Consider the following 24,282-nt stretch of genomic DNA (forward strand, 5'->3'; position numbering starts at 1 on the left):
TATATTAAAAATGTGTATTCAGATAGCTCTCTAATATACAAATAACTGAGGAAAACTTGGCTTCAGCCTCTCAACCTTCACGACTGGGATACCTGATTTTTAAAAAGTTACTTGACCTTTTTACTAAATCTGTGTCCGTTTTAGAAGAAAGAGAAGGTTTAACAAAGCAAGAACTCAGGAGAACTGAGCCTAGGAAAGAATTTCATGAGAGGTTTGTTTGTATGTAAAAAAATATACCAGTTCCAAATTATAATCCCTTGATGAATTTCCTTAGATATTTTTAAAAATTACTTTCAACACTGCTAGAAATTTTACCAATTTAGTTAAGGATATTGTTTGAAAATAAAATACATATCTCTGAAAGATACATTTATTCCACCAGTTTATTTTAATCCTAAAACCAGCCTGATACAAACAGTACTTCAGGAGTTCAAGTCTTAACTGGAGGTAGGAGAGTCTGGAGCTGACGATTTGGAATTTCTATGCTTCATATTCACTATTAAATGAAATAATTCTCACAACAACCTATAAAGTCATTACTGTTATTTTCTCCCATTTATGGATGAGAAATCTGAGACAGAGGGAATTGAGAGTAATTGCCCAATGTCACAGTTAAGAGGTGGAGAGGCCGGGATATATACCCAAGCCTGTCTAGTTTCAGAGTTCACACCGTTAGCCACTGCCTTCATGTCTCCTCAGTGAGGACAAGTGAACATCTGACCAGGCTGCCTGGAGATTGCCCGAGGAGGAAGGAGGCCAACCTTCCCGCCAGTTACATGTGTGCCTGTCCCTTACAAGGGGGGATGGAAAGTGGAGACTTCCTTAGAGCTGTAGGTAAAAAAGCAGAAAGTTAAAACCTGCAAATTATTAAAGCCCGTCTCTCCAGATAAAGTAGAGAAGTTATCTGACCTCTTCAGAAAATAAATCAAGGGACAGAGAGATTACATGACTTGCCTAAAGTCACATCTCTGTTAAAGAGCTATCTAGTTAATGACGTATAACGTGAAACGTCTGCGAGGGTCCCAGAAGAAGAAGTGAAGGCTGTATGTCACAGCGTCTGTAGTTGGAAGAGGAGTAAGAGCTGGGCCAGCCTGACCGTTTCCACCAGACCCAGCCCGTCTTCCCTCAGGGACCACCAAGGTCTTGTCCAGCTGCAGAGCTAACAAATAGGGACTAGCAGGTTTTACTGGAGAGAGCATGAGAGGTAAATTTAAAAATAAAACTTTAAATTATGAAAGCCAGTCTACTGTATTCCTAATGGTTATGTAGATGGAATCTAATAATATAATATTATTTAAAATTTAAATCACTCAATATTAAACAATAATCATGAAACAATATCTGATGGCCATTGTCATGGTCCTTTCACTGTCCTTGAAAAGTGCCTTTCTGTGTTTATTCAGATATAAGATTTAAGATACAAAGTTTTTATTTTTGCCTCACCTGGAAGACCTGTCAAATGCTGCCTTCAGAATGTGAAACATAGTGTTATTCTCAATGAAATTAATAGCTTATAACAGTGAATTATGAAACAATGACTTCTCTAGACATTGGATCAATATCAGATAATAACAAAGAATAAATAAACATACAACAGAAAATAAAGGGACTCAGAATTCTACACCATGGTTTGTCTATGTCCAAATGCTGGAAAATGGTGGCTAGACCTATAAATAAACATTTTCAGAGAAAAGCTTTTTGAATGGTGTTGCCAAATTGCAAATGTACATAATATAAAATATATATTTATTTGTGCATTTGGGCTTTTTAACTGTAAATCGTGCATCAAGACTTGTAGCTCCACCCAAGTGTCTTTTCACAATTTGTTGTCAAGTATGGGGAAAGAGGTTGAGATCTGAAATGCTATGTCATTAGAAGGTTTAGGTGTAGGAGGAGCTGCCAAACGAAAGACTCCAAATTATAAAGCACTGGTCAAGGAGAAACATTACAACATATCCCCTTCCCTGGGACACATATTGATTTGCCTTTCTTTACCATTACTTTTATTTATTAGAGAGTTTCTGTATGACACCTCAAATTTACCTCTCACTCAGACTATTTTCCCAGGGGAATAGTCCTGTCTTTTAGATCTAAGCTTCTCACCTTACTGTTGGAGGATAAATTAAGCATATTAGATGAAACCTTTTTATTTTTCTTACTTTTCTTTTTTAAGTGAGAGGAAGGGAGATAGTGAGACAGACTCCCACATGCGCCCTGACCTGGGTTCACCTGGCAACCCCCACTGGGGCCGATGCTCCTATCAATGGAACTATCCTTACACCTGAGGCTGACACACTCAGACCAGCTGAGCTACCTTTAGCACCGGGGAAACATTGGAACCAATTGAGCCACTAGCTACAAGCGAGGAAGAGGGAGAGAAGGGGGAGAGAAAGAGAGAGAGAGAAAGAGAGAGAGAAAAGCAGCTGGTTGCTTCTCGTGCATGCCCTGACTGAGAATCAAACATAGAGCATCCAAGTGCCAGGCTGACACTCTATCCACTAAGCAGCCAGCCAGGACCAGATGGAACCATTTTGAATTGAATTTTAGGAGGAAAAAAATTATTAATTTCAATTGTTAGTTCCTATTATGTTATTTCCTATATGAAGTTTCATATCAACAAGACAGAAAAACTGTCACTGTAAGACATCTTTTAACAGAGTGCCTTAGTGGGAGTCAGCTTATGATGAGTTGCTTACTTTTTGCTTTCTAAATTGGCCACTCTGCACATAATCCTAATTGTTTACCAAATATACTGAGCTATGAATAGAACTACCTTCAGGCATCAGTTCACTTATGCCCAATCTAGGTGATGTTTGCCCTGCATTGGTATAAAATTAATGTTTTTTGAGGACTTAGTTTTGTTTTGTTTGTTTTTGCAAAATGCTACTTAAAAATCTGCAATATTTAATGCTTTGAAAGAATTGCTATTCTTCTCCACAGCCTTTGGTTTTTAACAACTTTAAATGACTTTGTTATAAACCTTATACCTTTATATATAATAAAAAACAAAGTGCCTACAACTTAAACGTCAACTAGACAATTAAGTCAAAACATCTATTCAAAATGTTAAATTTTCTACTTTTATGTTAGCAAGGTATCAAATAGTATAAACAATGTATAACCATTGATATACAACCAATACATGATTCAGTTAAACAAAATGATAATCAGAGGGACTCTTGATTGTCATTTATGTTCAGATGGATACATGAAGCTTAGCCAGTAAGAAAACAGAAGTAATAGGAACAAGTAGGAACTAGACTCAATTGTGGGAATCCCTCTATTTTCCATGCAGGAGTAAATAATGACTAAATGAATAGTGAATGAAAATTAATAATGAGTGAATAACAGTTTAAATCACATACTCTTTATAACTATTATGTAATTACTGGCATTGGTACCTGAAATGTACATACAGTTTTTAACTCGTGCTGTATATTTGTGCAGAATATTTACTCTCACAAAATCTTGCAGTGCTATTGATCTCATAATGATATGCAAATTCGCTAAGTGATATTCAGCTAGAATTTCAAGAGAATTATAATAGAAGAAGTGTTTCTTTTTTTTCTCTCAAATGTTTGAGAATGTCCTTCTAATATTACTATGAAGACCCTGTATAGATTTATCTCATTGGTAGGAACAGTGAAACAATACTGAAGCAGGGAGTTACCCAGATTCAAAAGTGATCCTTGCCACTGCCACTTCCCTAGAGGACTGGAAAAAGAGACCCATGGGAGGAGCCCTGACCCTTACCATGTCCACAGATCCAGCAGAGGCATATATATAACAGTTACATGGTCAGGTTAGAGAGGCTTCTGTTTTCTATTTCTTTCATTCCTATTTTCTGCCTATCAAATGGCATTCAAGACACAGCTTAGGAATCTCTCTTCTGTGAAGCCTTTTTAGCCCGTCTAAGTGGAGTTGGTCACCTATCACAAATATACTACTTATTCTACTACATAGCATTTATTTGCTTTTCTTGTCTGTGTTATCCTCCCTACCCCTTACCACCAGACTGTGCTCTTTGAGAGCCAAGCCCATGTTTTGTGCATATCTTACCCAAAGATACCAGTAGAGGGTCTCACATGTGCTCAATAAATATGTCAGTGAATAAGGAAATTAAGGCAAGTTGTAAGGCTATCATCATACATTAGACAAGAAACTATCTGAGTGACTGAAACATACTGGTATTTAGTGCATCTCGCTTTTGTCCTAAAGTTTCTCTAAATGTCACTCTTTCTAGTCTATCTTTGAATCTTTACCTTATCATTAGATCATGCTAAATCTTATCAGTGTGATAAACTATATATTTTCTTATGGAAGAATAACATTTCCAATTTTTATCAGTATTTTTTTTATGTAATTTAAAAATTCCTTTAGGTATGGTAAGACTTAGAATATAATGAGGAATAATAAACTTGTTAAAATGTATAAACCAGAAATATTATTTACATAATATTTATTATACATAGGAAAACAATTGCACATAGGACAAAAAAATTGTATATTTTCTCAATAAGTTCAGTATATTGCACAAGTTATTCAAGACGATAAGGTCTCTGGCCGGCATTGTTGTTTGGCTCTCTGATACATGTGTGCCAATACTTATCTTTTTCCTGAAAGCTCTCTTTCCTGAAATAAGGTGGTTTTCTTCTTTCTTCTCTAGCTCTCCCTGCTCCTCCTGTCCCTCTCTTCTATCACTTATCAATATCTCTAAGGTCCTAAGAAAAGATATAAATAGCTTCCTTCCCCAGACAACCTTGTTCTGAAACTGTGAGAGGGAAACGATTCTCATGTAGAAATAGATGCATCTGGTCTATTCCAGGCTAACCTCTTTTTGGTGTATAAAACCAGGTATAAAGCCAGAGAAGAGGACCCAAACAACTCAGGCATGACCACTGATTCAGTTATCCCTATCCCTCTTCAGATTCCCTATCCCAGTGCAATCACTGAAATCCAAGATATTCCCTTCTAAAACGGCTTTCCACCATCATTGTGTTGTCCCTGGATGCCAAAGTAAAAGTTTGCCATCCCTGGTCTAATCCTTCTTCCTTGATACTGTCCTCTTGATCATAACTCAATACACACACACACACACACACACACACACACACGTACATACATAATCATGAAACAATACTACAATTGATGAGTAATACATGGGCTACACTCTGATATTTTCATTTTATTTTTTTAATTAAAACCTAGTAAATTATCCTCATGACTCACAAAAAGAATTTTTTTAATTAGATGACCAATAAAGAACTTTTAATTTCCAAAGTTCTTTGATTCTCTATTCTTATAATGAAAATTTTATTTAATAAAAAGGTATCTAGCTTGACCAGGCAGTGGCACAGTGGATAGAGTGTAGCCTGGGATGCAGAGGACCCAGGTTCGAAACCCCACATTCACCAGCTTCAGCATGCGCTCATCCAGCTTGAACACAGGGTCGCTGCTTGAGCCCAAGGTCCCTGGCTTGAACAAGGGGTCACTAGCTCTGCTGGAGTCCCCTTGGTCAAGGCACATATGAGAAAGCAATTAATAAACAACTAAGGTGCTGCAAGGAATAATTGATGCTTCTCATCTTTCTCTCTTCCTGTCTATCCCTGTCTCTCTCTCTCTCTCTCTCTCTCTCTCTCTCCCTCCCTCCCTCCCTCCCTCAAAAAATGTCTATTCTCTGAATAAAAGCAATATGGCACGAAAAAGTGCTCATAGCATTGCTGGTTCTGTCACTGTTCTTTTGAAATGGTGATGATTTTAAGAAGGTGAATAATAAACAGGAAACTGAACTGAGAGAGGGTGTAGGAATGGTAACGAAGAAGTTGAAGCCCACCAAACAACAGAGACAGAAAACCTGATGATCCTGTCTAAGCAACCAAACATTGTTATTATGTGATGACAGTCTTATTTGTACTGAAAGGTTACTAATTTTTACAAATATTTGAGAGGAATATACTTGTGTGCTTTTTTGTACCTAAATTGTAATGTCTAATGGCCAAAATCATTAACATACCTAAAAAGCCAGGTGTGATCTGTCCCCATCGCACCTGTCTGAACCTCTTCCTTTGCCCTCCAGTTACCCTGGCCTCTCTGCTGTTCCAGGGACATCCAAGCTCTCACACCTGACACCTTAAGGCCATTACACGGGAGGTTCTCTTTGCCTCAAACCCACTCTCTTCCTCCCATGTCTGAATGGCTAACTTCCTCAACTTCTTGAAACCTCTGTTCAAATATGGTCAATGAGGCGCACTCTGACAGCTTGTTTTTAAATTGCAGACTGTCTGATGCCCCTTATTTTTTTTCCATTTGCAGTTATTCCCCTTTTAATACTATATTATATACTGATTTGTTGTATCTTTCCCCTGACTAGAATGTAAGCTCCCAGAGATTTTTTATTTTTTCTGTTTTGATCACTATTGTGTCCTAAGGGTTTACAAAGGTACCTAGCATATACTAGGTGCTTAACTAAGATAATTGAATGAGTACTGAATTTCTAAGTATATCGAGCAAAGAACTTGGACATATATACTACTACTCAGGGAATACTAATTGTATGAAAGAACCATTTTCGGTTGTAAAATTCATATTTTACGAAACACTTTGAAATCTCCTTACACACACCCAACCATCAAGCTGTGACATGGTTAGGACTGGAATCACTGTACCTACCTTGCCATTGCCTTAGGTAGGAAACCAAGGGGGTGTGGCTTGTCTAAAGCTACAAAAAGTGCGCTAGTCTTCTGACGCCCGTTAAAATAGAATTACCGTTGCTTTATGTTCTGGGATAGAGATCTGCAGTTTGCAGAATGGGACGTGTTATTTCACTTATGAAAGTTTTGTTCTGGTATATCTGTGTTGCTTCCAAATTTATCTTAAGAGGATGTTACCTTTTATTTAGGCGTTAAAGCCACACAGTTTATTGTCATTCTTAGCAACAATAGGTAGCAGATTATTTAGTTTGGAGGAAGAAAGCATTAAAAATGCATGAAATTAAAGCAAAGTTGATAAGTGTTATACTCCTTTTTATTGCTGGTGGTTTTTCAGGCTCCAGATTGTTTTAAAAAAACTTTTCCCGCTCTGTTGCCCCTTTAGCCTTTTAATAAAGGAAAGGTAAAAGTAATAGCTTTAATTCTAGGCGTTCGTGGAACTTGTTATAAACTGGGAAGCCTTGTGTAATGATTTTGGGAAATTTTCGGTATTTGCAACCTAGGCTTAAAGAGCGTTAATGTTGTATGTGAAACTGAGGAAAGGGAAGATGACTACCAAAAATGTGCCTATTCCCCACAGAAGTGATGGGGGAAAGGTGATGCCTAACTTAATTGCATCTAATGAATCGGTGTTCTCTGGCTGTAACCGCGGGGGAGAGAGCAGATCGCAGGAGCTACTCTGCTCAAAGTAGCCGGGAACCTGCGCTGCGGGCTCAGGAGCGGCCGGCCCGCCAGGGGCTGTGGCCGCCGCCTCCCCTCCGGCTGCTGATTGGCGGGAACCACGCATCACCATCCTCTCCCTCCGAGCGCAGGGCGGCGAGACTCCAGCAGCCACCGCCTCCGGGATCCTCAGCTTCCCCCCGGCGGGACTTCGGACTTTCGCTGCGCGCCACCGCCTGACCCCTGTTCGTAGCCGGCCCCGCAGAAGTGGAGGTCCCGGCAGCCGGGAGAGCCACGTCTGGTCCCGGCCGGGCCAGGGAGGCGGGGACCGAAACCCCCGGGTCGCGCGGCACCGTCCCAGCCTCCGAAGCGCAGCGGTCGCCGCGCCCCAGCCGCCAAGACGCCTCGTATCTTGTACCGCGGGAAAAGCGGGTCTTCGTCCAAGATGGGTCGGCAGGGCTTAGGGGGTGCCGGCGCCGCGGGCCGCTCCATGCAGCGCTCCCAGAGCCGGAGCAGCCTCTCCGCCTCCTTCGAGGCGCTGGCCGGCTACTTCCCCTGTATGAACTCCTTGGAGGAGGAGGAAGGAGGTGAGACTGTGTGTAGTTGGTGATGCTGCCTGTTTACTTCTCGAATCTTAGAAAGTCGGGGGCTGGGGGCTGGCGGAGGAGGGAGAACTGAATGTAGCGGAGTCCCTGCCCCGCCTGCGCTCTGGGCAGGGCCCGCGGCGGGAGACCCCCAGAGCGCGCGCGCTGAGCCTGGGACAAGTTCTGGCCAGGCTCCGACTTGGGAAACGCTTTTCTGGTGAAGTTGGATTATCAAGTGCTTGGAAGTTGAAAGAGGGCGATACTGGCGGGAGGCAGGTGACGCCTGTTGGGTGCACCCCACTCTTTCTGTTTACCGCAGTCTTGGTTAGCCCCAAGGACAGAAATACTCAAAAATTAAAGGTAGCGGCAAAACTTTGAAACAGGAATCTCAGCTGTGAAAACTCAAGATCGGGATGAGGGGAAGGGAAGATGCCGTGGACAGGTCAAAGTTGACAGTACTAAAGGGGTTTGTGCTGTAGACAGTTGAGACTTGGTTCACAGTGCGCAATCCTATGAATCTGACCCTTGATTGTCTGTCTCCGGTGATTGAGCGATGCCTTTATCATTAAGCTAATGAGAAAAACAGGGAAGCGGACGCACTGTTTTAAACTTTGCAGCAAGTGGTTTCAGGTCCTTCATAAAGTTTTGAATAACATGTGTTTTCTTCATAAAGAACTTTCCTATAGGATTTACTAACATTAAAAATGTAGCTTGTAAATCAAAGTAAGACAACTGCTGAGTAATAGCATCCCAACATTTAAGATACTGTTTATTAAATTACTGTTATGCTAGTTATAAATGATATTCATCTTTACCCATTTATACAGGTTGGGTTAGTTACTTTCATGTAAACTCCATTAATGTATATAATAGGATTTATTTGGCTTTTTTTCTGTAACCATCAATGACTTATTAGAAAATCTGTAGTGAGTGCTGATTTGGAAGAAACTAACTATGTGCTCTGAGAACAGGTAAAAATAAAGTATTTCCCTATTTTTACAATGGAGAACAAGAAAGTGAAAGATAGAGGATGAATAGTGTCTGAAAGTGGTCTTCATAATAATGTCCTGGTTAGAGCTATCCAGTTTTCAGTGTCAGTTTGCTGTCGATCGGTAGAGGCTTAATATTAGGGTACTTCCCTAAACAGTATTTTAAATTATTACTAATGCTTTGCTGTTCTGGTTTGTACATTTACATTTCACTTATTTTCTATAATTAAATGTTTAAAATTTCAGGAAATGTAAACAAGTTAAGATATTAGACAATCAAATTGGGTAAAGAAGTGATTATAATTGTAGCTAAAATTTTCAGTATTTATCATTAGCCAGGCACTGTTCTAAGACTGTGACATTTATTTACTCTCTTAGGCCCACAACATCCTCATGAAACAGTACATACTTTTATTATTCCCATTTCACAAATGGGGAAACTGAGACGGAGAGAGGTTTGCAAACTTGCCCAGCGTCGCCTATATAGTATATGAGAGCTAGCCTTTGAACACCAGCAGTCATCAACACAAACCATGCACTCAACTTCAGGCAATACTAGATTATTTACATGTACTTGGCTACAGTCACATACCTAGTAAGTGGTGTAGACGGAACTCAAGCCCAGCTGTGCCTGAAAACATGTATTTAAATAAAACATATTATTATAGACTCATTTCTCAATTTTTTATTTTTACACCAGGTCTTCACTCTTGAGTTTGTATCGGGTAAACTATCATCATTCTTCCTTAAGTTATAACTAGAATTGTTGGATTTACAAAGTTCCGTCCTAAAAGCCTTTTTCTGAGACAAGAAAAGCTTATATAAATGGGAAGATTTTTCCAAAATTTAAAGTACATTCCTTTATTTAACCTTGGCTCCTACAGACTAATCCCAAAGGAAATTCCTACATCTACACATGGATAAACTGAAACAGATTTCTGTCCCGTAATATGGCTTGAGTTGCTAAGACAAAATGTTCCCTAAGGAAACCAGCATTTTAAAAATAACATACAGTTCTTTACAGGTAACTAGAGAGGAGGCACTCCCGTAAATGAGAGATCTTTCCAGTGGGTTACTGGCGTTTTACAGCTAGGAGAAGAAATCCTAACTTTCTTTTTTGATTTTGCAATACTCCTACCACCCTTCATAGTCCTGAGATTTTTTTTTAGGGTGTTTCAATATACCCTGTAGAGTTGTAAAAGTTAGCAAACGCTAGCCTGGAGCAGTGCTTCTGTACAGGTTTTTTTTCTGTTGAGACACCCACACAGGACACCTGATGTTCACGTGGATAACTACCCCATCAACCTACTCAGGAATATGTTAGAGGTGTGACTGTGAAACCCATTCTAATTTATGAAGAAAAGGTAAACCCAACACAAAAGATGAATTTCATACTGGTTGAGAATTGGTCTAGTAACTAGTGTGATTTGACTAAATTAACGGATCAGTTTCAGTAAGCCGGTCTGATTTTAAAGCTAGTATATTTGTTTTCTTTTCAGAACTACTGCAATAGCTAAATAATTCTCAAATGAACACTATCTTTCACTTCCATATTCTCATTTCATTCTTGTACAGTAGTCTATGCAGATATTACCTTTCTACCAAAGAAGTGCCAAGAGGTTTATTGGAGAGGGTGTTCTTTTCATTCATTTGTTCCCGGAGAAATAGTTATTGAGGTTATTTCATGTTCGTAGCTACGGTAGTCCCTAAATTAGGTGGACATGCTCCCTACCCTCTTAGAGTTTACAGTCTAATGGAGACAGGTATTAATAGGAGTAGCCATGTAATGATAACTGTTCAAGTGTTAGGAAGGTGAAGTACAGAGTGCAATAAAAGATTATAAGAAGACCCAGTTGGGTTAGAGAAGGGTGAGAAAGAAGAGAAAGTGAGAATTAAACATGAATTCAGATGTCAGTGATAAATCTCAGTCTCTCGCGTGCCTCTCGCACTCCTTTGAAAACGATTTGTCCAGAGTGCACTAATCCCAGAGCTAGTGTGAGGGGTGGAGCCTAGGGTCTGTACCCTTACTCTGGCTATGGAGTTTATAATCCTAACTACTCTGGGTATTGTTTCTTCATGATTATACTGGGTTTATTTATCATATGCTATATTCTTAAAATACAAGCACATTCATAATAGGTACCATTTATTGAATACCTATGTGCCACATTTCTTTGATTTTATGATAGTTCTTCAAGGAAGTTATTATTTTTATCATGTTAGACATGTGAAAACTGAGATTTAAGAGAACAACTTGGCCATGGATTAAAAATCTCAGTGGGGTTGACTTCAGTAAGGATGAAAAGGACAGTCCTATAAGCAAAAGAAGTTGATTGTTGACTGGTCTTTATAGCATGTTTTTGTATGCTTGCATTTTTTTTTCCATAAAATTTGATGTTTTGCTTTCTTGTTATTGGATATATTCCAGATAACTGTTCTCTAAATCTCTTGAATACTGATTTTAAGTGAAAGTAATAATAATAGTACTTTACTGCATTTAACAGTTACAAATTATGTTTACTGATTTTATCATTGAATCTGAAATGGTGTTATCTTCATTATGTGAACTACTTAGCCCAAACATTGAGTATACTTCCCTAATGTAGAATATTACTGTATATAGAAGTTTTAAACATTACAGGTAATTTCGAGGAAGAAAGAACCATTTTAAGAAAAAGCTACCATTCTTAGCAGGAAAAGCAACTCCACAACTTCCCACCCGTAGACCCAGGGGCAAAGGGTATGATCATATAATGTAGGAAAATGGCATATTTCCTTATGCTTGGTTTCTCAGAGGCTATTTAATGTTACCTGTGGTTCTGGACTAGCTATTCTTAATCAATTATGTACATATAATTTGTGATGAGTTTTATTTGCTTGATTTTATGGCCTGCTTTTTGGTTAAAACATGGCTTAGCAATCAAACAGAACAGATCCTATCAACTTAATAATATTCAGCTGAATAAATTAACTCATTAAATTTCTTTTACATGCCACTATTGGCAAAACTAACACATAAGAAAATCATCAAAGAAACAAGAAATATTTTAAAAATCATCTGCAGAACTGAGGAAAGTTTCTTTGCCTGCGATCGTGAAGCTATGAGGAATTAATATAAAAGGAACCAAATAGACTGTAATATAGTAGAAAGACCTGTGTATTTCTCCCCTACTCTTTGAGAGGTTTTGCAACAAGTGCGAGCACAATGTTTTTATATTAGATTTACATTCTAGGCAAATAAGATGAGGCAAAAGATTTCAGAATTAAAGGAAATAAATGAAATAAAAGTCTTAGTCAGAGCGCTTACCATATATTACCTTTTTAATCCAAGATTCAGAATCTTTCACTGCCAAGTGCCCAGACAGTACCCTTAACTTAGAAACTTTACTATAAATATCAAGTTAAACCCCAATTTACTTTCATCTTTTAGTATGTTCACTAAATTCAAAACTAGTAATAGGGACAAGTTTTGCTATGGAGACATCTGGTATATAAGAACTTACCAAAGAAAGCCACTAGAACAGGGGTCGGGAACCTTTTTGGCTGAGAGAGCCATGAACGCCACATATTTTAAAATGTAATTCTGTGAGAGCCATACAACGACCCGTGTACATTACGCATTATCCAATAAAAATTTGGTGTTGTCCCGGAGGACAGCTGTGATTGGCTCCAGCCACCCGTAACCATGAACATGAGCAGTAGGAAATGAATGGATTTTAATACATGAGAATGTTTTATATTTTTAACGTTATTATTATTTTTATTAAAGATTTGTCTGCGAGCCAGATGCAGCCATCAAAAGAGCCACATCTGGCTTGCAAGCCATAGGTTCCCGACCCCTGCCCTAGAAAGTTGTAAGGGCAGCATCCTGTTCCTTCCAAAGCCAATGCCTTAATGTAAATGCTCTCTGCTCTTCTTAAGTAGGCCCTTATTACTGATCACATAAGACCATTATATATTTATTCTATCTCATAATATAATAATATTTTATTGGAGGGGGTTACCTAATGATATGGATATATAATACTATTTGAGCAATTGTAGAAAAAACTAACATAAAAATCATAGTATCAATTCTCATTTTGAAGTATCATTTCTTAAGATCTAGATTTTGCCTAATGAGGCTAAAAATGAAAAGACTACCGTATTTCCCCATGTATAAGAAGCACCTTTTCTCGAAAAATTTGAGGTCTAAAAACTGAGTGCGTCTTATACAGTGGTTGTGGATTTCTTTACTTGCATTTCCTGCTTTTTCACGCTTGTTTTTGAGCTCATTGTTGAAGACAGTGATTCATCATCAGACATAGATGAGGACAAGCTAATGGATGGGAGTTTTGACAGTGATGAGGAGTTGTATGAATTTTATGATGAATAAAGCTTGAGTTCAGTAACTTTATGTAATACATTTTATTCCAAATTTCAGGCCCCAAAATTAAGGAGCATCTTATACATGGGGACCTATGGTATTTATTTTAACTACTTCAGTGATCAGGTTTCCCTTTAGAATTCCCATGAGGCTGGAGCCGGAGTGGTAAGATGTCGGTGAAGTAGGCCAGGTGTCATACGAAAGGGAAAAGCAAGGACTCGGGAAAGCTGGAGCAAGCTCTCCCATCCACAGAGACACTCAGTTCTAGGTAAGTGATGCCAAGTTCATTATCAGACCAGAGTTGGCAAATTTACTCTGATTTTTTTTTCCCTAAGAGAAGCTATAAATCTATATTTTACTTGAACCTTTAAATTTTAAAACGTTGCCACCTAAATGAAAAAAATCTAAACATTATTTAGGCCAAACCAGACATGCCTATTGACCAAAGGTATGCCACCAGTTGGCAACATCTGTCAAGGAAATGCTTCCTTCCCAACATTTCTTAGTTTTCCTTCCTTCCCATTCTCATTGTCACCTTGGAAGCTCAGGACCACTATAGATCACCTTGGAAACCCTCTGAGAGTCCCAATCTGCTCTCTCTGCCTGCTGGATCTCCCCATTCCTAGCTAATTTCATTGCCTCTGTATCAATTCCCTTAAATGTCATCTTGATCTTGATACCACTCTTGTTCTTAAAACTTCAGTAAATTCCCATTTTTTACTAAGTAAAGCCTTTAGCTTGGCATTTAAATCTAACGATTCTTTTTTTTTTTTTTTAGTGGAAGAGAGAGAGATAGAGGGACAGACAGTCAGGAAGGGAGAGAGATGAGAAGCATCAGCTCGTAGTTGCGGCACTTTAGTTGTTCATTGATTGCTTTCTCATATGTGCCTTGACTGGAGGGCTTCAGCTGAGCCAGTGACCCCTTGCTCAAGCCAGCGACCTTGGGCTCAAGCCACGGGCTTTGGGCTTCAAGCCAGTGACCAAGCAGTCATGTCTATAATCCCACACTCAAGCAGGTGGGCCTGCACTCAAGCCAGTGACCTTGGGGTTTCGAACCTGGGTCTTTATCATCCCAGGTCGACATTGTCTCCACTGTGCCACCATCTAGTTAGGCAACAATTTAGTTCCTTGATACGGATAGCTTCCTTGCCTTCTAAGGCTCTTTGGAACCCAGTAAATCAATGAAACTAAGCCTTCTTGCTCTTTACCTCTATATTTTTGCTCATTCCTTTCTTTTTATTCTTCCTCTACCACTATACAGTGGTACCTTGAGGTACGAGTTTAATTCGTTCTATAACCAAGCTCATAAAGTCAGTCAATTCATATATCAAACAAATTTTTCCCATTTAAAATAACTGAAATAGATTTAATCCTGTCCAGCCCTGTGCAACATCCCCAAACCATCCTAAATTATGAAAAGACATGTTTTTAATTAAAAAATACACATGTATACTTTACCAATGCATAACAAAATATATGAAATAAAAGAAAAATGTTATTTAGTACTGTATTCTTACTTGGAGACAGACGAGTGCGGCTAATGGAGGTGAATGGTGGAGGAGAAGAGAGGGAAGAAGGGATGCAGGCACTGTAGACACATAAACTAAAACTGCACTTTCTTAACACTAAATGTAAACTAAAACTGCATTTTCTTTACTTTAAACAAAACTAAAACTGTACTTTCTTTACTTAAAATGAAACCACCAAAACTTAATTGTAAAAAAAATGCACTTTCTTAACTTTAAACTTAACCTAAGCTTAACATTATGTATTTTTCATTTAATCATCACCTGTTTTTGCCTTTTTGGCTGCACTTTCGGCACTTTCACTTGCAGGACTTTTGAATAAAAATCTGTTCAAAGAGGTTTGCTTTTGCCTGCCTTTTAAAATGTTATGGAAATGTGACAAACAAGTGTCATTAAAAAGTGCTGAAGCACGACCAGTTGAAACCTTTTCTGGGTGTTTCTTTTCAATGAAACTTGAAAGCTTCTCCCACATTGCCAGCATGTCTTTAATTTCACTTGTAGAAATCAATTCCTCTGACTCTACCTCCTCCTCACTACTAATCTCTTGTAGAAGCTCCATATGTTGCATCATCTGTAGCTCCTTCAACTGCTCAGTTGAGAGTCCTCCTCATGTTCGTTGATGAGCTCATTTATGTCACCTTCATCTACCTCCAGACCCATCAACTTTCTGAGGGACACAATCTCCTCCAACGCTTCTACCTCGGTAATAGTCTCTGGTTCGAATCCTTCGAAGTCCCTGTCTGCAACAACATCAGGCCATAACTTTTACCATGCCGAGTTCAAGGTTCTTCTTGTAACCTCTTGCCATACCAAGTCAATAATGCATAAACATATCACGATGTTGTAGTGATCTTTCCAAAACTCTCTAAGGGTTAGATTTGTATTCTCAGTCACCTCAAAGCAACGGCGGAACAAGTGCTTTGTGCAAAGCTTTTTAAAGTTGGAAATGACCTGCTGATCCATAGGTTGCAAGATTGAAGTCGTGTTGGGTGGGAGGTAGAGGACTTTCATGAATTTGAACTTATCGAGAATGTCATCTTCAAGACCAAGTGAGTGGGCTGGAGCATTTTCAAGGATTAGTAAGCTTTCATCAGGAGTTTATTTTCTTGAAGATATTTCTTCACTGCAGGACCAAAGATGAGATTTACCCATTCAATAAAAAACTGCTGCGTAACCCATACCCTAGTACTGGTGTGCCACAACCTGCAGTTTTTCTTTAAGAATCTTGTGAGTCTTGTGCCCTGGTCGGTTGGCTCAGTGGTGGAGCGTCGGCCTGGCGTGCAGAAGTCCCGGGTTCGATTCACGGCCAGGGCACACAGGAGAAGCGCCCATCTGCTTCTCCACCCCTCGCCCTCTCCTTCCTCTCTGTCTCTCTCTTCCCCTCCCCCAGCGAGGCTCCATTGGAGCAAAGATGGCCCGGGCGCTGGGGATGGCTCCTTGGCCTCTGCCCCAGGCGCTAGAGTGGCTCTGGTCGCAACAGAGCGACGCCTCGGACGGGCAGAGCATCTCTCCCTGGTGGACAGAGCATCGCCCCCTGGTGGGCGTGCCGGGTGGATCCCGGTCAGGCGCAAGCGGGAGTCTGTCTGACTGTCTCTCCCCGTTTCCAGCTTCAGAAAAATACAAAAAAAAAAAAAAAAGAATCTTGTGAGTCTTAAAGGCTCAAGGATTTTCGGAATGATACACTAGCAATGGCTTTACTTTATAGTCACCGCTAGCATTTGCACACAATGCAAGGGTTAGACTGTCCTTCATGGGTTTATGGCCTGGCAGCTTCTTCTTCTCAGCGGTGATGAAAGTCCTCCGGGCATTTTTTTCCAAAACAATCCTGTTTCATCACAGTTGAACAGTAGTTGGGGGATATAGCCTTCCTTTTCGATAAGCACAGCAAAACGTGCAATGTACTCTTCAGTTGCCTTAACGTCAGCACTCACAGTTTCACCGTGCCTCACCACCGAGTAGATGCCAGATCTCTCTTGATATTTTCAAACCAGCCATGACTTGCCTTAAACGTATCTTCTGCTGCCTCTTTTGAGCTTGTAGGTTCTTTCTTCTTCAAGTTGCTGTAAATAATACATACCTTTTTGCATATTACAGTCTCATCACTGTAGCTCCTACCAGCTCTTTCTCTTTCTCCCACACCAGCAGAAGCTTCTCCATTTCTTCGTGGATATTTTTCCTTAATTGGGACAGAATCATAGTTCTTTTCACTGGATTTGCGCTTTTGATGGCATCCTTTTGTTTAAGGATGGTACAAATTGTAGATGTATTGCAGTTGTACAGCCTTGCCAGTTCAATCAATCGTACACCATGCTCATGTTTTTCTATTATTTCTTGCTTTACTTCTATCGACATCATTCTCCTCTTCTTCTCACCACTGTCCTTTCCACTCACTTTCTTCAGCCCTATGATAGCACACAAAAAAAGTTAGTAAAAAAATGACGCAAGAATGAGTACAGCGCACGAAATTCGACTTGATTCTGTGGGTAACACATGAGAACGAGATGCTGGTGTTGTACTGCCAATATTGGACCCATGCACCAACGCACCAACTAGCAGCAGCTTCCTAAATCACTACTCGTATCTCAGAATTTCGCTCAGATCTCAAACAAAAATATGGACCAAGTCTCAGCTCATATCTTAAAAAAAATTTCTTTTGTATGTTGGTCTGCTCGTATCTCAAGGTACCACTGTACATGCATCATGACTAATTGCCCTTCAAAACTCAGCTTATATCCCATCTACTGTATGAAATCTTCAGATGCTATTAACTTCTATAAGCAGAGGAAAACATGAACAGGCATAGAGTTAGACCTGGTTTGAAATATTAGCTCTACCTCTTCCTAGTTGTGTTAACTAAGCAAGATGATTTCTTTGATCTTCTTCTTTCATAAAAATGAGGAAATTATGTGTGAAATATACATAATAGTACTTATTTTGGAGAGATATTATGAAATAATGGTTACTATTCCCTTATTACATTTCAGAATGTTTTTACCTTTTTCTGAACCTCTAGATCCATGCTGTTCAATACAGGAAACAGTAGTCACATGTTGCTATTTAAGTTTAAAGTAATTGAAATCAAATTAAATTAAAAATTTAGCCTCATTTCAAGTGCTCTGTAGCTACACATGGCTAGTGACTATGTTATGGGGCGGTACAGATTACAGAACACTTTTATCATCCACACAAAGTTCCATTGCATAGCACAGGTCTAGATCCTAACTACCACTCATATAGCACTTAGAATATATTATCTTGGCTGTCATTTATTTACTACTTTACTTCATCTACTAAATTGTAAAATTATATAATCAGGAATTATACTGCTCACAAAAATTAGGGGATATTTCAAAATGAATATGAAGTGATAAAATATCCCCTAATTTTTATGAGCAGAATATATAATTAAATGTCACATATATTTATTTAATTATCTCCCAAAGTGACTTATACCAAGACTTACAAGTATGTAGTGAAAGAATAAAGGAATAACTACCTGATTGGTTCCGTCATATCACAGAATGGAAAGAAGCAATTAGAGCTGGAAGGAACCAAATTAATCAAATAACTTTTCATTCTTACAGATAGAAGAGTACTTAAATGTAATGTGTTCTTTGTGCTACACCTAGAAATGCTATCAAAATCCCACTCATACGTACTGTAATGGTAAAGATTGAAAGTAAAATGCATTTTTTGGTTTACTCATCTGGCAATTTTGGTTCTGTTTTTCAGAAAGTATTTCTTTGTCCTTTATTCTTCATAGCCCCAAAGGTTTGCATAGAAGAGGAGGCTTCACAGCCTACATAGCCTGCTTGCTAGTGCAGGTTAGGAAACTCAATAATACTTATGTTAGGGGTCAGACAGACTTTTGTATGTGGGCTAATAATAATTTTTATTTATACGGGTCCTTCAAAAATTCAGTAAGCTTATATTCTCTTTAATTCCAGTCATTTTCAAGTGTAACTCCAGCCAAACACCTTACTAGACAAATATTTTAAGCCTCAAGTTTCTGTTCTTTTTGTTTCTAGCCTCTGTGCCCTGCCCACTTCTTTTGCTCTCAACTTAGTGGCAACCTCCTGGATCCAGCCTGAATGCAGCGAGGTTGGGAGGGAAGGCAGCCCCTTAGTCCAGTTTGGCCAGAGACTTTCCTCTTTGGGTGACAAGGTCCCTCTTACTTATACAGTTTTCCTCATGCAAGTTTAGGATAATTTTATATTATTTCAATCATTTTTAAAATATAAATTTGTATAGAATAACTCTTTTGTCCCTTCGTTTTGAATTTAATAATTGAGTTTTTCCCAACTTTTATTGTTAAATATTTTAAACACACAAAAAAGAGTAGTACATGAACTCCACTACATAGACTGACTGATTTTAGTTGACTTTATCTTTTCTGTCTCTATGCCTTCCTCCCTCACACAAACACTTACACACACATGCATGCACACATACAAAATATAGTATATATAATATTTTTGCTGAACATTTGAGTAAATTGCAGATACCATGATACCCCTACCTTTAGTACTTCTCTGTGCATCTTCTAATTTGTTTTTAAATATTACATAAATAGGCCTGATCAAGTTGTGGCACAGGGGATAGAGCATCAACTTGGGATGCTGAGGACCCAGGTTTGAAACCCTGAGGTTGCCAGCTTCAATGTGGGGTTGCAGGTTGAGCATGAGATCATAGACATGACCCATAGTAACTGACTTAAACCCAAAAGTTGCTGGCTTGACGCCCATGGTCACTGGCTTGAGCCCAAGGTCACTGGCTCAGCTGGAGCCCCCTGGTAAGGCACATATGAGAAGTATCAATGAACAATTAAAATACTGCAACAACGAACTGATGCTTCTTATCTCTCTCCCTTCCTGTCTGTCCCTGTCTGTCTGTCTCTCTCTCTCTCTCAAAAACAAAAAACATAAATAGTAAGATTATCAAAAACTATTATCTAATATTCCTTCCATATTCAGTTTTCTTCAGTTATCTCAAAAGTGTTTTTATAGCTTTTTATTGCATTGTTTTTCTCCAAAATCCAGGATCTAGTCAAGGCTCTCTCACCGCATTTGCTTTCCTTAATTAATCTAAAACAGTACTTGTACTTTTTTTTCACGACACTTCCTTTGGAAGAGGGCAAAGTTGTCTTATAGAATGTCCAACAATCTGGATTTGTCTGATTATTTTCCTCTATTCTTTATGTTTTCTATAAACTGGACATTAGGTCTAGAGACTTTATTAGATTAAGTTGTTAAAAGCAGATCCTGGATTACCCCAGAAGAAATTGCCAGATATTTGTTACTATTTTATTTAGACTTTCATAGATTTGAATTATCTTTATTTTAGTTAGAGGCTCAAACAAACATAAATACAAGTACACAAGCTTTTATTTTGTTTTGTTTTGTTTTGATGTGGTATTTTTGTATTTTTCCAAAGTTAGAAGCAGGGGGTCAATCAGACTCCCGCATGCACCCTACTGGGATCCACCAAGCATGCTCACCAGGGGGTGATACTCTGCCCATCTGTGGTGTTGCTCCATTGCAACCAGAGCCATTCTAGTGCCTGAGGTGGAGGCCACAGCCTTGGAGCCATCCTCAGCGCCTGAGCCAACTTTGCTCCAATGAAGCCTTGGCTGTGGGAGGGAAAGAGAGAGACAGAGAGGAGAAGGGGAAGGGTGGAGAAGCAGATCTCCTGTATGCCCTGGCTGCGAATTGAACCTGGGGCATCCATATGCCGGGCCAATGCTCTACCTCTGAGCCAACCAGCCAGGGCAGTACACAAGCTTTTATACACAAATATTGTGTCCCCATATTGAGGTCTTGCTAGACAAAATAGGTAAATAAGTCAGCCTCTTCAATGTTAAAGTCTATGAATGGGAAGTTACAGCCACCTTGGCCACCATAGGGTTTGGGGAGAGTGCTTTAGGCAATTCTTATACTTGAAAATTTGAGGAATTAGAGGAGCAAGGTGAAGAGAGTTAAAGTGCAATTTGAAATTATTACTGGTTATTAAATTTTAAAGATGAAAATTACTAAAGAGAAGCTAGCTAACTACTCTGGACCTCAGCTTTCTCACTGCTACAGTAAGGGAGTCTATAAACTACAAAGATACAGCAGATCTCTAAGATCACTTTTGAAATTCTATGAATCAATAATTTTAGAAATTCTAATTTTAATACATTTTTTAATTCTTTAAATGTGATGCAAAATGGCTTCTCTAAATTGTATTCACTCTAGAGAAATGGTAATTTTGAATAAAATGTAAAAATAGTGCCTTATTAACTCAAAGAATATAAATTATGGTCAAAACTAAAAGTCTGTTTTCAGAATCTACCAACCTGTCAAGCTTGTTTCCATAAATCATTTTCCGTATTAACATCAAGAAAATCCTGACTCTGAAGTAAGTCTGTCTGCAGCAGGAGACAAGACCTTCCAGGAGAGGGCAGGGGAGTGGGTTCTGTGGCGACCAGACATGGAACGAGGTCACCATGACTTTGGGTTTGTCATTTCATTGTGACCTCATCTTGGGGCTTAGGAGAGTTTCCAAATTAGTAGCGAAGACAACCTTCTGGTTATATTGTGAAGTTACTCAGGGTTTCTTGTTTTTTGTTTTTATCATTTTCAGATATTGTTAGGGAAACTGACCCTTGGGTATTTTATTTAATCAAGTGGCTTTCTTTGAGTGCAGAAGGTGCTAAGTAAATGAGTCACCAGACATAGCTGAGCAGAATAACAGGACACCTCCTGTGTTCAGCTTTCTGCCTGTGATGTTTTGCAATTCAAGAATTTGATTTTTATGACAGGCATTTTCTCCAAAGGCATTTTGAGTGGTATATGGATTCTAAACATAATTTGGGCCTTAGTTCTATAGTTTGCTACCTAAATATTTGTAATCATCTTGATACACATATTATACTTGTATAGGTATATGTACTTTTTAAAAATATACACACCTTTTTTTCTATCATGTCTATTGAGTTCTTACAGATAATTTCAGTTGGTCTACTCCTATGGTTACAATAAATTATTTTCACAGACCTTTCCATTAAAAATTATCTAAAAAAATTACTTATTGTTTATTAACAATTACATATCACAAATTTAGCAGCTTAAAACAACACCCATTTATTAGCTCACAGTTCTGTAGGTGACACATGGCAGGACATGGCTGGGTTTTCTCCTTAGGGTATCACATGACTGAAATGAAGGTGTTAGCTGGAGGTTCTGGAGGGAAAGCCACTTCCAGGGTCATGCAGGTCATAGGCAGAGTCCAGTTCCTGTGGTTGTAGGACTGAGGTCCTGATTTCTTGCTGTTAGCTGCTGGAGGTTGCTTTCAGGTCCTTTCCACAGAGTCCCCTCCATGTTCAAGCCAGGAGCAAATGTACACTGACTCCTTCTTGTGTTTTGTGTCTTCCAATTGACTCCTCTGAAACCTTCCAGAGAAAGCACTCTGCTTTTAAAGGGCTCTTGGGGATATGTTCGGCCCATTCAGATCATCTCCATAGCTTTAAGTTAACTGACTAGAAACCTTAATCTCTTCTGCAAAACTCTTTTTGCCATATAAAGTAACATAATCATGAGGGCCATTTTAGAATTCTGCCTACAGTTACCTTACATAGATGTTCAGTGTTCCATAGGTTCCATTTTTAGGTTGAATAAAATGACAGAGCATTTATAATGCTAAATGTGAATCACCATAATGAATTACATTTAGATTAAATTACTTTTATTGTAAATGTGATGCAAAGAATTTGTGGTAGTGAGAAATACATTTACTTTTCAAATAAATCTATGAATGTATCTGATATAAATATATGTAAAAGGCATTTTAAAGAGATCAGCATAGTGCCTAGAATTCTCTGATTATATCAGGTGACAATGAGCAGCATTATCTTCCTCAGTGTATGCTGTTTATCATGGTCTTTCTCATACACTAATGATTCAAACTCAATGACTTTAGAGCTAAAAGAGATCAGAAATCCTCTGACACCCTCCCCTCTCCCCTGCCTTTTTTTTTTTTCACTTTTTCCACTTTTTATTAATTAAATGATACAAAACAACCATCTTTAAATGCGCAAGCACTCAGGTCGTCCTCTCTCTCCCAGGATCACACCTCCTTAGCCTGTCCCCATCCCTGCTCTCTCACTTCCCCTGCCCTCCCCAAGGACAGTCCCGGGAGGGGGCCCAGGCAGAACTGGAAGCAGGGAGGGACAACATTGGACAGGAGCTAGTTGGAGTTGGGGAAGAGATTAGGAAGGATGGGTTCTTAGAGACCTTTTTTAATTTCAAATATCCAGCCCTATTCCCAGCCCCGTTCAAATCATTTCCCATAGCCCAGCTTCTTTCTGCCCTGAACCCAGTACCAAATGGTACGGCCCTCACACCATCCTTAACCCTCCACATTTACCCCGGCCCCAAACTGCTTCCTGAGCCTTCCTCTGGGGGGGGCTTCCTGGACCCGTTAGCTCCACGGGGCTCGCAGGGATGAAGGGCAGAGACCCCCAGGAAGGACCGTTATGAACCTGAACCCTGCAGGTGTGAGATAGCTGCAGGCTGAAGGACAGTGTGGTGAACGTAGAGAGGAGTTTTATTTCTCACCCACAGTCTCTGAGGTTCCCTTTCCCAGACATCTCCCCAAGAATCCCAGGGGAGGGTTCTCGCTCCTGCAGATGGGGTTCTCCGCTCCTGCAGATGGGGCTCTCCAGCCTCGTGCTCTTGGCTGCTTCTCCAGTCAGCTCCCAGGAACTCCTGAACTCCGACTGGGAGTCGTTACAGCTGCCCAGGTTGGCTATTCTCTCTTCCAGCCCACAGTTGCTCAGCTGAGGTGAGGCGGCTGCTGGGTCACCGGTTCCTGTAGCTCGGAGCGCATCAGCATCTCCTTCCCACCCTCCACCGAGGACCCGTGGAAGTTCCTGATGCAGGTCTCAATGGCCCTCTCCATGCCACTGAATTCCTGGGCATCCTCGGCCTTGGCTGGCCGACAGACCCCATGGTGGCTGGTGTGCTTGGTCCCACGGTGAGAGCCTGCCAAGAGGAGCTGATGGCTCCTGAGCTGCCTGCTGCCAGCCCCTGAGACGGACAGGACCTCCTCTCTTTTTTGTCAGCGAGGACCCAGAGACTCAGAGAGGGGATATAACTCAGAGAAGGCCACAGAGCCAGCTAGCTGGGGCTAGAGATTGGTCTGGAATACATGTTTACTGATTTTCTATCTCAGTGATTTTCAACCTTTTTTTTTTTCATGGCACAAACACACACTAATTACTAAGGTCAGTGCCCCTGACTAAATACAACCATTTTCATCTCATGGCACAAATAAATTAGTTACTAAGGGAGAAGAGGTCAGGGCCCCTTTTTCTTTAGTAATTAGTTTATGAGTGCGTGAGAAACAAAGGTTGAAAATCACTGTATATCTCATGGTAATAGTAATAACAGTGCTGTTAATTGAAGATTGTCT

At 39.6% G+C, this 24,282-nt stretch overlaps 1 protein-coding gene across 50 annotated transcripts in view; it reads left to right on the forward strand.

Moving 5' to 3' along the window:
* The window catches only part of RIMS2 (regulating synaptic membrane exocytosis 2), a 644,704-nt gene that overhangs the window by 606,880 nt on the left and 13,542 nt on the right, over positions 1 to 24,282 (forward strand). Inside the window, exon 1 of one of the 50 annotated variants that reach the window (XM_066379340.1) lies at positions 7,506 to 7,954. The exons of the other annotated variants lie outside the window; for them this stretch is intronic. Within the exon in view, the coding sequence (XP_066235437.1) occupies positions 7,813 to 7,954 (142 nt within the window). The 5' untranslated portion in view covers positions 7,506 to 7,812. Of the gene's footprint in view, positions 1 to 7,505; positions 7,955 to 24,282 lie in introns of those variants that run through there. 50 annotated transcript variants of the gene reach the window in all.

This window comes from Saccopteryx leptura, chromosome 3 (assembly GCF_036850995.1).
Source record: "Saccopteryx leptura isolate mSacLep1 chromosome 3, mSacLep1_pri_phased_curated, whole genome shotgun sequence".
Taxonomy (NCBI): domain Eukaryota; kingdom Metazoa; phylum Chordata; class Mammalia; order Chiroptera; family Emballonuridae; genus Saccopteryx; species Saccopteryx leptura.